At 37.8% G+C, this 14310-nt stretch overlaps 1 protein-coding gene across 3 annotated transcripts; it reads left to right on the top strand.

The window, feature by feature from the left end:
• The first annotated feature begins 2686 nt into the window (after nt 1-2686).
• acp1 (acid phosphatase 1) lies at nt 2687-14090 on the top strand. 3 transcript variants are annotated; one of them, XM_069696576.1, is made up of 7 exons: nt 2687-2746; nt 3715-3788; nt 4480-4593; nt 4665-4778; nt 9253-9314; nt 10148-10253; nt 13762-14090. In XM_069696576.1, the coding sequence occupies exons 1-7, from the start codon at nt 2704-2706 to the stop codon at nt 13837-13839; spliced, it is 591 nt and encodes a 196-aa protein (XP_069552677.1). In that variant the 5' UTR covers nt 2687-2703; the 3' UTR covers nt 13840-14090. The 3 variants fall into 3 exon arrangements, with proteins under 3 accessions (XP_069552677.1, XP_069552679.1, XP_069552678.1); XM_069696578.1 differs by lacking the exon at nt 4480-4593; XM_069696577.1 differs by lacking the exon at nt 4665-4778.
• Nucleotides 14091-14310: the final 220 nt, after the last annotated feature.

The raw sequence follows: 14310 nt of genomic DNA, 5'->3' as shown, positions 1-14310 counted from the left end.
CACATTTGGCCAATGAAGCTGATTCTGATAGAAGACAGCGTTGTCGGTATGACAGCAGACAATGCTTCAAGTTTTTGCCAAATTTGAATTCAATCCCTCGATGTGTTATTTGGAGATCCCATTCACAAGAACAGGACGAAATGAGGTCACTGTAATCTTGACTGTAACCAGTTGATCCTTTGGACTGAGGGAAGTTTTTTTGTACTGTAAAAACAGTTTTTCAAGATAAAACCACACATTTTAGACTTGTCTTTTAATGTGACTGGTCCGAGGCACATCTGTGCAACGATCATGGTGTTCCATCGGCATCTTGATGTGTCACAACTGTCTGGTGGATGGATGATCCTGGCTATGGAGAAGTTATCACAAACACGGATTGTAAAAAATTTGTGAACAGTATTTGTTAAAAATTGACCTTGTATGCATAAAAGTCTTCAACGTATGAAAAATGGGAACGAAGAGAAAATGGTTGCGTTTATATATTTGGTGAGTATACAGGTGGTGGAATTTCTCATCCAGAAACTGTTTCTACAAGTTTAAACTGAGCAAAATGAAAATATGATAACCTCATTTTCATTGACATTCATGAATAAGGTTGGCATGGAAGTGGAGGCTTTAGGGAAGGTCCAGAGCTGGATTCAGTTCATTTTTCTGCATCTGCATCTTGTTGTTGAATGTGAAACATTTTAATGTCCTTTCCAGTCATGCAGAAATTACAGAGAAACAAACATCCTCAGACATTGCTCAGACATGACAGAGGCATAAACCTCCTTAAATGAAACGCTGGAGATAATTTTAAAAAGCAACATGATTGCCCAAATAGTAAATACATTTTCTGCTTTAATATTTTCTTAAGCTCTTAGGGAGCACTTTGTGCACAAAATGCATCATCACCCTTAAATCATCTGTGACTATATCCGTTTTTTGATCATCTTCTTACAATTTGTGTCCACTCCAGACTGCGTGTCATCTTTTCTTTATTGGTTTTAATTAGCAGCAGTCCTTATCACTGGTTAAGCAGAGGTCCCAGGTTAAATACACCAGTGATAATTCGGTAATTATTTACACACAGTCAACAGCGAGACTAAGAAACAGGTACAGCTGCTTATGCGGTAATGACACTGCTGAGATTTCGTGCCATGTTTTCTTTTCTTCAAATTAGGAGTTTTCTTTCTTTGATGTCGGCTTTCAAAGTGTGTTTTCTTCATTCTCTCTGCCAATACTGCATGCTTTTGTTTAAGGATTTAGGGCCAGAATTAAGGATATCTTTTTTGTATTTCACTGCGTTACCTTGTTCTTGGCCAATACAATTCTTAGAAAATTGCTCCCAAAATGTCTGTATTTTGGCTTCCTTTCTAATTTAAGGTTTTGTCTGTTGCTTGACCCGCATATTCAGAGATGAGCAATACATAGATGGTGCAGTTCCATTTACTGCATGGAAGTTGATTAGGTTACTTAGAGACATCTCTACTTCTTTAAGTGCTGATGCAATCATCTGCTAGGTACACTCAAGTGAACAGTCTTGCAAAGTGAGACAGCGTTAAAAGCACATTAGGGTAGTACACACTAAAGCAGAGTGACAATTATTACATTTCATTTAGCTGGTGCTTTTACCCAAAGCGACTTACAACACATCGATGGTACACCATTGGGAGCAATTTAGGGTTCAATGTCTTGCTCAAGGACACTTAGGCACGTGGACAGGAGGAGCTGGGGATCAAACCACCAACCTTCTGATTAGTGTGCAGCCCACCCTACCGACTGAGCCACAGCCACCCCATGCCCATCCACTGACACACCTGACTTTGTAGGCACATTAAACTTAAGCATGACAAGAATCACTGAGCCTCTTCAGAAAAAAAAAAGCTCAAGTCATATTATGTGAAGAATGTTGCACAGCAACCATTAGAAATGTCTATTGCTGTTTTGGTCTGGACTTTCTCTTGACTAGAACCTCACACCATGATTCAGTAAAGTATTACTCAGAATAGCCTTTGGGAATACATCTGGAATCAAGGATACGGTTTGCTTTTGTAAGTCAATGGTGTTCTTATGTGTTGTGACCCCAGTTTTGTACTATTTCATCATAAAAAGTGTGGATTTCATTAAGCAAGGCAGTGGATTCAAGACTCATTGACTCAACAAGCCAGGTTATGAGGAGTAGTATGAGAACTTATTTTATAAGGTGATAGAGGATTAGTTTTCTCACTTCATTTGGTACCAATGCTTTAAAGCAGGAGTTTAAAACCTATCAACCTACCAATAAACTGACAGTGAGTGTTAAAGGCTATTGTGACAGATTTGTGAATGCTCCTGCTTGTCATCATTTTTTACTTTCTGGCTATACATTCATGTATTATTTATTTACCAATTACCAATGGTAATTTTTTTTATTGGATCAACCGATCTAATTTTATAAACAATAAAAAATTACCATTGGTTTTATATATTTTTTTTTTACCATTTAGGCTACAAGGCAATTACTCACCATACCTGTGAGATAAGTTTAGCAAAAGCATAAAATAGGTTAAGTACCTTCAAACCGTACAACATTCTTTTTTACGAACTGAAAAAAAAAAAAAATTGCACTACGATTATCATACCAGCAATGTTTTCACCATAACATCTGTCTAGGATTGAGTTTTGTTCAGGCACTAGTTGGCCGCCCTTCATCACGTCACACAGGACCCTTCTCAGAACATCATGGCGGCTGCTGGTCCAAAGTCGGTTTTGTTCGTCTGTTTGGGTAAGATGCGTTTTTTGTTGTTGTTGTTGTTGTTGTTTTTTTTCTTCAACCCGCTATCAGCCTCGTCCGCAGACATGGAGTTTAAAACAGACATCATTTTTACTACGGTGCGTACGTGAGCACATCGTTATAGGCGCTGTTGGGGTGACGTCAGAGCTCGTTAACAGCGAGCTCAATGAACGCGGCGATGAATTATCACGCAAACTTTTTATTTAAGCCCCCTTTTTTCTTTTTCTTTTTTAATGTGCCGCTATCGCCCACTTATTGCTCCAGCCGGTTTGGACGAAAAACATAAATTAATCATGTTTTATTGGGTGGTTCCAGACGGGAGTTTTTTTTTTTTTTAACCGGAAATGACGTCGTTAACGCAGGTAATGAAAAGCATTTCCCACGTGACAGGGTTTGAGTTGGATCCCTAAATTTTTTAATTTTTTTTATTTATCTCCAAATCTTTTTTTTATCCTTTTCAACTTTATTGCAGCAGGTTTGCAAAAAAAATACACATCCTCTTCCCACAATGTCGGTGTGCTCGGTGACACAGCACATTTTATATTAGTGATCACAATTTAGAAAATATAATATAAAATTAAAAAAAAATAGCTTAACAATACCAGCTGTGAATGAGATAATATCGCACAGTAAAACATACACAGTCAACACTTAACTAAGGGTAAAATTAAAAAGCTTCAACATCTCTCGGGAAATACGAAGTCAGTACATTTTTAATACGTTATTATGGTGTCAGTGGACATTCACAAGTAAAGTGAAACTTCTTTCTTTTCTGCTTTGATAATCTTTTCCTGCTATGTTGTTGTCATAGTTTGTCTTTGCATTGTATTTATAACTACTGAAAATGAAAAAAAAAAAAAAAAGCCATGTTATATGACTTTTACTAAAAGGGTGAAGTGTTACAGGTTGCGGTGTGTTTTGAAACGTCACATTAATGTTTGTTTTGGTGTTTTAAACAGGGAACATTTGCAGATCACCCATCGCTGAAGCGGTCTTCAGGAAGATGGCAACAGATGCTGTCGTTGTTGACAAGGTAAAATCGTTATGTTACTTAATTATTGCGTCATATAATACAGGTCATTTACACACCGTGTTTTTTATTCAGTTTTAACTGCGGGATTTGGTAGAACTGTTAAAGTAGCAGCTGAAACGGTATCGAGCACATGGAAACACCTCGATGTCGCAACCACATTTACATGTTTTACAAATGCCTGTAATTAAGTAAGTAATGCTTCATTTCATTTGAAAAAAAATTCTTCCACTTATTATAATTACAGTTTTTGGTGGTAGAGCAAAGAAATCGTGTTCATACAGTATTTTGTTTCAACACCTGGTTATTGATAATATTTACTTGGCTTTCATGCAGGACGTCCAGGAGGTGATATGATCCTTTGAAAGAAATTTTAAATGCCACTATACTTGGTAAATGTCAAAACAATATATTGATTAAAAGATGCTTGACCCGGAGTAAAATAACTAGATTGAAACAGTTCATTGTAAAAAGGGCCTAGAAATATACAATAATCACCTTCATTTTATTTTTCAAGATTATATATTTTTAAACATTTGCCCTTAATGTGACCTGTTGACTAACTCCTATAATTCCGACCTCAAGAGTCCACTATTGTGCAGCAAATGCCGAACCACCTTTAGAGTCTCCTTACGTGTGAGAATATGAACCATTTGTGCTGTGTCGTTGTTCCCCCGTGCTCCACTCTGCCTAGTGGAGGATAGACAGTGCTGCCACCTCCACCTATGAGATAGGCAACCCTCCAGACCACCGCGGTCAAGCCTGCATGAAGAAGCATGACGTGCCCATGAGGCATGTGGCCAGACAGGTACGACCACCCACCTCCACACCTCTCGTAGCAGTGGCTAGCACCCGCCTTTTTGTTCTCTGTTGTTGCAGTGGGTCATAGACAGTGGCGCCACATCCGACTGGAATATAGGCAGCTCACCGGACGCCCGCGGTCTGGCCTGCCTCAGGAATCATGGCATTGAGACGAGCCACAGGGCCCGACAGGTACAATCAGACGTCCCGTGGCTCCTCTCGCCTCACTAATGTGTGTGTAAAGAGTGATGCTGCCCAGTCACTTTCATGTTAAAATGATATCAATGAATTAATTTCACTTTAAAATAAATGTATTTGTAGAACAAGTTGCCCCTGGCATCAGATTATACATATAACAGAAATTAATGTACAACATCAATAATCACTCAAATTGATGAGCCTTGGTCTATCAATACATTCACATGTTATTTGTTTGTGTTTTGTTTCCGTCTGTGCAATCATATGTTAATTTATGTTGTGTTACCTAAGCTGCTGGAACATGCTTTTATACCTCTATTTTTATGTTTTAAATATATTTAACCATTGTAAGAGCCTTTTTCTAAATGTGTACCACATGGTGATTCATCATGTTGTGAACATTCTTTAGTTGAAATAAGGTTTTAACCAGGTTTTCTGAACTTATTCTCTTAAAATAAATATGTAGTTGTGTTTGATTGTCTGTGGAAGTGATAAATAGCCTGCTGTTGAGGCCTGTGTCTACACTGCTCTGCAAAATGACAGTACCTTGGCAGTGCAGATGAAATATTGATGAAGGCAGTGCAGAAATCATCAAATCACACATGTTTCAAATCCTGAAACAAGCCTGAAATTACGCCAATATGTTTGTCCATGTATGGCCTTCAGCTCTTATGTTTTGCTGGCTTATCCTCAGAGAACCTCCTACTCCCCAGTGCTCTTAAAACACTCTTGAGAAAGGCCTGGGGTTTCACCCCGTGCTTGAGATCTGCCGTCTCCTTGGTTTGTCTCACTGCAAACCCGTTCCGCCAGACCCTCATCTAATCTTCTCAAAGACGGGATGGGGAGGCTCAACCCTTGGCTTAAACCCAGCCAAATCCACACAATGAGCTTTGACAAGCTTTTACTTTTTCCTCTTTTTCTTTATCACCTTTCTCATTTCTGTCACTGGCTTTTGCTCCCACCCTCCCACTTTGGTCAACTTCTGGAGTGGCGGGGATCCAAGTAGACTGGCTAAGAGGGACATCATTTGGTAACCTCTGTATCTCCAAACAAACAACCGTGTTTGTGTAGTAAAACAACACGCTCCAAAGCAATCCATAACAATTAACGTAGAGTTGGTGTCTTTTAAAAACATGGCCAACTGGATTTGATTTAGGAAAGCCAAAAGTTTGATTTAAAACACTATATGTTATCGCTGATCAACATTTAAGAGATAAACATCACTTTTGGCCAAAATACCATCATCCTGCTGTAACCACATTCATTTCACCTGTCATCATTGCAGTTATGATGCTGAGCACATCACTTTTTCAATCAGAGTTTTTGTTCTTTCCCACAACCACCATTATTAAAAGATGTACCAATGCAACACATAAAGATATCAGTTACATGTTACTCTTGCTTAGTAAATTATCTGTAAACATGCCTTATTCATACACTTGGTATGAGCATTTATGAACAAATTCGTTAACAATTATAACTTCTCCCAGCACCCACAAGTGGAAGCTGGTGTATAAACAGAAGACAAATGTATATGTTGTAGTTGTAGTATAATAATAGGTTAAAAAAAAAAAAAGGTGCTGTAAAATGCTTATGGAGGATGTTAGTATATCTATATAGAAGTCAGAAAATGTATTTATAATTCATATTTTGAAATTATGCAACAAATCTTTCATTTGTTTGTTTTTCTTTCTTCCTTTCTCGCTCGGTTCAACACACGAGCATTTATCATCATCTGTTTCCACTGAACTGCTGCAAGTGTCAGTTTCATTGTTTTGACTTAACACAGATCATATTGACATAGACAAATTCTTTCTTCTTTTTTTTTTGCCTGTGTGGTTTGTTTCTTTTTCAGTTTCCTTTGTGTTATGGTTTGTCTTTCCCATTTTACAGAGTTATTCGCCTTTTTTTTTTAAATTTCATAATTTGTCGTTTGTTTCTTCCTCTTTCGCTCAAATATCGCCCCCCCCCTTTGCTTGTCTGCTATATTTCATTGGGCAATTTTGAACCAGACAGGAATCAGGCAACTCGATCGCTGAGCTCCTCCCCTCAAATGACAGCATGACTACAAGGGAAAGAAGCGTTCGAGTATTATAACAACTTATTCTTTGCCTCTCTGAGGATGTGGCGGGGGTGTACCCTGCCAGCCCTCTATCAATGTGTCATATACGATATACACTGCCGTCCATTATGTTTATACAGAAGCCTCCACTTATTGGTGCCCACAAAAATAGTTACAGTTCACAAATGCTTTGGTGAACACAGATCCCTTTACAGCTACATTACAGTGTATTTTAAATATTTTTAGATTTGTATATACTGTTTATAAGTGCTAAATATAGTGTTATCAAATATTTATATGACCAATAGGTTTTAAATTGTTTTACTTATTGGACTTTTTCACTGCAGACATTTTTAATTGTCGTTGTAGGAAAATCACAGGTATTATTTATAACATCAATTTGGCTTTTTTCTGGTCAAGTGTGACGGTGACGGTAAACCAGCATGCACGAAACCAGGACTGATACTGAAACGGCAACATTTTATTTAAACTTGTAAAAAGGACCATTGCTTCATTTTTACATTCTTACAGTATCATCCCTTTATGGCTTCCTTAGGGTTTTATCTTCCTGGGTTTTATCTGAACTTTGCTATGTGTATCTCCCTGCTCATTCCTCAATTGCAATTTAAAACAAAAACAACAAAGAATAACCTCTCCCCACCAAGGTCTCTGTCTGCCTTGTGAGGAGGACTGGCACAAAGCTTCTTTTTTTTTTATCGAGGATTACCGCTCATAAAGACTGTGAGAGCAACAGGTTGGCAGGAGCAGAGAGATCAACAGCCACTGTGATTAAAATCATTGCAGATTATTACGAGAGAACGGACCTGAGGGTGTGAGAAATGGAAAATACTGTGTTCAGACTTTAGTGGCTACAACCTGTAACTGGGAATATAAACAAAAACAGTGATACCAAACATATGTTTACTCCTCTGCTGTTATGCGAATGACTGTAGCTGTCTCTGTGATTGAATGTGTTCATGTGGCAACATCTGGAGGAATGCAGGAGTTTAATGCATTTCATTTGCTGTGCTGTTCCTTCATTTGTTTCTCGCTGCCCCCGCTTCTCCTTGGCAGTCCTATAAATTGTCTCTCAAAACACTTCAAAACTATTTGGGGTGCTGCCTGATTTTATTTTTTTTTATTTGGGTTTTTATTACTGCTTGTTCCAGTAAATCAGGGACCACACTGCACTCTGCTCACTCCTCCACATGCTTACAGATGTGCAGCATAGACCCCTTTCATAACTCGGTTTTTGTGTATGACAAGAGTCATTCAAATTGTTATACTTCAGCCAATAAGTTGTAAATGCAAATTAATTTCATACACCATGCAACACAAATAGTTTTCAACACAACAGGAGTTGGAGGTGTACAGCCTGTTGCCTGTAAATCTGTAATGTAACAAGTGCTGCTTCTTTTTTTAAATTTAAATTCACATGCTAATAGGAAAAATTTGAAAAATGACTCCTTACTTTGTTTTGTTGATGTCATTTTAGTGAGAAATACAGAGAGCTTCCTGTGATGACTTCATCATAAAAACAGCCTTGTTGTTTGCTTGTTGCTTGCTTCACATTAAAAGCAATTAACTGCTCAGCAGTGGGAAATATCTGTTTTGCATTTGGAGCGTGTTTATACCGCTCTGATACGCAGCGATTATGCAGTACACGCTGCATTATTTTCTTCTCCACTTATATTCCTTTAAGACCCACCCTACTTTGCCTCTGATTGGCTGGTAGTTGCTTGCTTTAGGAAATAGGTTTTTTGATTTAGGCTGGGGGGTGAGAAGTTGGGGTAAGAATATGAGGGTTAGAGCCAATCAGAGGCAAAGTAGTTTTAGGAAAGGAAGAAGGATGGGAAAAAAAAAAACTCACTGCACATTGAAGGTACATAGATGTCCGCACAGAAGCTACATGTACACCCTTTGATGACAAACTTTACGCCACACTAAGCCGTGCTTACTTTCAGACCTGTAAAGTATAATACCAGTTTAGGGCTGGAGTCAGTGAAATACAATTAAATGCTGTAACACTGGATTACATGCATACATCATTTTCTGTTAATCCCTTATGAATGTGAAGGTGTTTGGAGAACAGCACAGAAACGTTAACAATGAAACTTCTGTGCAGAGAAAATATAAATACATTAAGGGGCTGTTGCTGAAAATGCTGACCATAAATGCATAATTTAATGGACTCCCTTTTTTCTCATTTTTCCTGTCTTTAAAATTTGAATTTAATATGTGTATTTCAGTGAAACGACACTCTTCGTTAAGTAATGACTGATTTTTACATCATAAGATTCAACCCTCTGTGACGGACCAGAGGGAGGCTCTGCTGGCCGTATAGTGTGTCCACACAGAGCCAAAAGTAATATTTGTTTCTGTTCTGCGTTTCTATCCCACTTCCAGGTGACCAAGGAAGACTTCATGAGCTTTGAATACATTCTTTGCATGGATGAGAGCAATCTGAGGTACAGTTATTTCAGCCCACAGCAGCAGTGTTTATTTTTTCTGTATGTGGATCTCACTGATACTGAAAACACCGGTGTCACGTGTTAAGCGTCCCAAAAAGATTTACCTCCCAAAGGTGTCAAATTGGGTTATCTGGCGAACTATGTTTACAGCGATCTGCGCTATTCCTTCACATAGACGTAAAAACGGTGGTAACATTGAGCTATAACTACCTTGTCGGTGAATGCCTCCCTTTAATGAGCAATATCCTTTCTTAAGCTCTTTCCAAAGGTCAGGGGGAGGGATATTTTTTGCTACTTTGAACGTTTAGGGATCATTTTGAGATCACATGCCTATGGCAGATCTGATCTGTAAGCTGCTTACTGAGTTCTTTGGATGCCTAGTCTTTGCTCTTTAGGCCGTTCCCCCCCCCCCCCTTTCTCTCCTACATATTTTGTTCCCCTCTACAAATGTTAAGCTGACCAGACTGAAAGAGTTTATTAATTAAATGGACTTAATTAGATGGATGTAAACAGGTTCAGGGGATATTTTTCATTTTCTTAAAAGTTTTAAAATGTTGCCCGAATATATTTTCTAGAATAGTTTGTTTGTGATTTGAGACTAAATTAATTCCATGGATATAATTAATATGGGGATGACAGTTCTGCATATAAGACAAGATAGATATCCCATCTTTTACCTAAATACCAGACAAAAACACCATAACACTACCTATATTCAGTCTAGAAGGGTTTTTATTGTGATCCAGAAGTCACATGAAAAAGGCCTGAAGTGCTCTCCTTGTTTCCTGCCCAGTTCTTCTGGAGTTACTTGTTTTCTCTTGTCTTCACAGTGAGTTGAATAGAAGGGCAAAGTTGGCGAAAACCTCCCAAGCAAAGATTGAGCTTCTGGGTTCATATGACCCGCAGAAGCAGCTCATCATCAAAGACCCGTATTATGTAAGTATTCAGGACAATTCTTATGTTCACTATTTCCCAGCATAATAAAGATAATTCCTTCTGTTTGATCGTGATAATCCACGTGTTGAGAAGATATATTTAATGTTGTTGTGGCAGCATGACAGGCCAAAATGAGAGTAAACAAACCTATCTGAAGGCATTCCCTATAATCACTACAATCACTCCGAAGTCAATGAAACAACTACAACATTCAATATTTGAGGATGTGTACTCACGATAGAAGGCGAAAAGACAAGTCCTTTGCGTAGATATTGAGCAGTCAGCGTGTTATATCATTACCTAGTGGTATTCTTTTGAAGAGGATGAGTGCTCAGCCTGCAGGTGTAAAACTGTTATTCTGGTGCCCGTCAGATTATCCGAACTATAGCAGAAACAACAATTTCACCTCTGTGTAACATTAAATGCATCATGAATGCAAAACATAATCAATTTATATAAATGATAAAGTATAATTACTATGATTTTCATTGCATTATTTTTACTTTGGCTTGGATGCCTAATATATTATTACAGGGTTACAGAGAATGTGTTAAAAGCCCTAAAACCTCTCAGCGCAGCGCTGTGTCCACAGTTTATGTCAGTTACCATAGTTTTTATTACAGTCACTGCCACACCTGTCTGTTAATTGTTTTCCTAAATCAAATCAGTTGGCCGAATGCCGCAAGTTCCTGTATGCTTCTCAAATTTAAAGCCCTCGTTTCAAATTAAAAGCCCTCTGGCATTTCACACACGGCCCTGCCATCCACCAGGTTTTGAGCTTGTCTTGTTTTCAGTGCGTTCTGCTCTTTACAGACCAGTAAGAAGGGCACAGACAATACAAGAAAATGCAGAAAATCTCTTATCTAAGTCAACCAAAGTATTACACAGGAAAGTAGGCAGAAAAGTGTGTGTTCATGCTCACTCCCATTACTCCTAGTAAGAAACTCAGGAAAATGGTTTTCAGGGTCTTTTTAAGGCTAATCTGAAAACTGTTTAATTGTGAAATATGAATATAACAACATCAAAATACTTTTCCCAACACCTCATTTAATGGCTGTTCTCCTCTTTCAAAATACGACGTATCATGAGAAGAGTTTTATTGACAAGACACAGATCAAAACAAGTTCCACAGTGCAGTCATTCCCAAGTGTATTTATGGTTTTAAATAGACTACGTCAATCTTGAGGTACATGTGGTAGTTCTCGAGAGAATGCAGTCCAGAATTGAGATCATTTCGAGACACGTTTCGGGCAATAAACAGCGACAAAACAAAACGCACTGTAGGTTGAACCCCCCTTTCCTGACCACCACACACCACAATAAATAGCTTGACAGTCTGAATAACAGCTGTTATTTAATGACTTGGACATGATATTAAGAAATATTTTCTGGTTTCAGATTGTTTGGGATTTTCATGCTCCATGGCTCACTCACTCATTTAGTTCTTTACATGCTCTCTCTGCTGTTGAAAGGCCTGCCAGATGATCTGGATAGGATTTCTTGGCTGCTTTTATCTTGAGGGTTATGCTTGAAAAAAAAGTTGGAAAAGTGTAGGGAGAAAAATTGAGGGAAAGTTGGGAGTAGTGATGATAACTTGTCAATATACATTTTAGAAATTGTATCCTGGGGCAGCTTGAACTTTTTATATATATATTTTTTTATATTTGATTTGAATAAACAGTAAAGCTTCTCATAAAAAGGAATCATTTTCATGTGCAGCTAGAGTGCTGTTGGACAAATCATTCTGACTTGCTGTGCTATGCATCTTGGAACTTGGATCTCGAATAAAACACACAGGTAAAAATGATTCGAGATGACGTGACTTCAGTCACTTGTATTAGGTTCTCAGATCTAGGCTTTGGACAAAATGTTTCTTTGTGTGGCAATCAGCATGAAAGTGTCTGTCGGTGTGCTTTTGGAGTCTTGTAAGCATTATGGACAGATTGTGGTCCCTCGCCAGCAACCACATGGCATAACGGGAAACTGAGCAGCCAGACAATCACTGTCAGTGTGTCAGGATAAATGGAGACATAAGTGTCTTATCTGTTTAGCGTGGATATAATAATGAGGCCTATTTGAAGCACTTTTTCTATCCTTGGGATTTTTCTTTATTATCAAAACTGACAGACTGATTACCAATTTTATATTACCCATAAAACAGAAAAACTAATTTCGCAATAAGATCACATATTATGGATGTTAGTTAAATGAACTATGTACTTTCTGATTGTGCCGACTGTTTTCTCTGAATCGATATCACCATCAGGTGTGTTGTCATCCTTGCCACCTTGGTCCAACTCTTGGATGGATTGTCTTATCATTTACTGCATATATTAAAAATTCCCAGTGGATGAATTTCAATGTCTTAGGGGTTCAAAATCGTTGTTTATTTAGTAATAAAGTTTGTAGATTTACCTGATAGATTGGCACTAAATTTGGATTTTACATTCACGATTCCCATCCATTGTATTCTAATGATCCTGGTGACCGCCATGAAGTTGACACTTTTGGTTGTCATTGATTCATCCGAAAAACTGCAGTGAATTACAGTGAAATTGTGTACAAACATTCATAGCACCCTTGAGGATGACATTTCTGTCAACGTGACCTGACCTTTCTTCAAATGTCACTGACCAATCCCTTGCTTTATGTCCAAGTACTAAAAAAACATCTTATTGCCATCAACCTCAGAGGCAGTTTGTGTTAGCATGCTGACATGCTAAAGATGGTGAACAAGGTAAACATCACCGTAAACACAAAACATCAGCATGTTCGCATTGTTGTTGCTAACTTGTAGTCGATCAACAGATTATTTGGCAACTTTTCCAATAATCACTTTTTTTAAAGCAATAATCCCACAATATCTCCAGCACCCAGCGCTCTAATGTGATGACGTGCTCCATCTGTTTGTCTCACTGTTACAGGCAATTTTCAGGTTTTCCAACATTTTATAGGCTTAACATTTATGGATCCATTGAAAGAAATAATTGAGATTCATGGAAAATGGAAATAATCACTGCCTGCAGCTATAGTTGTGGTGCTTTTAAGTGACTGGGATTAAAGTCTTGGAAACATTTCTTTCAATAAGTCTCTTAAAGACCTCACCACTTGTAAAACAGTTTATTGAGATGCGTATAACTACAGGTGTTTATTCATTGAACCATTTAATTTAATTTAATATAATGGTTTTCAATGTTTCAAAATGTTTTTCAATAAAAATCTAACAAAGTCACGGCCAAAAGTACACTTTGTTCTTTTTACCCCCGTACAAAAAAAAAACACGCAAATTTAAGGTGTGGAATTTAGCACTCAATAAGTCATTTGGCATCTGACGACAGAATTTGGTATTCTGAATGAGAAGGAGTAAGAAACACATCAGGCTGTACTTTTATGACATTCATACAACTGTTTAATACCTTCCTTTACCATCAACCACAAATGTAAGCTATGATTTAGCTATATAAATGCTTGGCTTAAATGTGTCTTTTTCCAACGTTTTGTCTCTTAGGGAAGCGATGAAGACTTTGAAAAGGTTTATGAACAGTGTCTACGATGCTGCAAAGCTTTTCTGGAGATGAACTCCTAACAACAGCCAGCCTTAAAACACCTTTCCTCTGATGGTTGAACGGGAATTATCAACCAAACACGTTTTGGCTGTGTCACACAAGTACTTATCAGTATAACTCTCTTGTTAATGTCACTGAAAGACCACCATAATACTTCACTTTCCATATTTTAAATGTTATACAAACCGCACATTGTACATTTAGGACATTGTTGCGTGGGCAAGTTTGTAGACTGTAAGATTCAGGTGATTATTAAAAATATATAAAGTGAGTATGGCTGTTTGAGATTTATTTTGTGACACAATTCATTCCTATTTGCCTTTGGGATTATGCTTGAGTATTGATATGAATGATCGCATAAGGTCAAAGTCTGACCTCAGGGTCAAAGTTAATGCTAGTCACTGTTTTTGGATTTTTACACTTATATCTGACCTAGTCACAAATATATTCCTACAAATATTTTGTATTAAGTATATCAGATATTTTTGAAA

Source organism: Brachyistius frenatus, unplaced genomic scaffold (assembly GCF_029030835.1).
Source record: "Brachyistius frenatus isolate BFR_SWC_R1_liver_20210118 unplaced genomic scaffold, ASM2903083v1 Contig_21, whole genome shotgun sequence".
Taxonomy (NCBI): Eukaryota; Metazoa; Chordata; class Actinopteri; family Embiotocidae; genus Brachyistius; species Brachyistius frenatus.
Note: the sequence above shows the minus strand (reverse complement) of the source record. Positions and strands in the feature narration are given on the sequence as shown.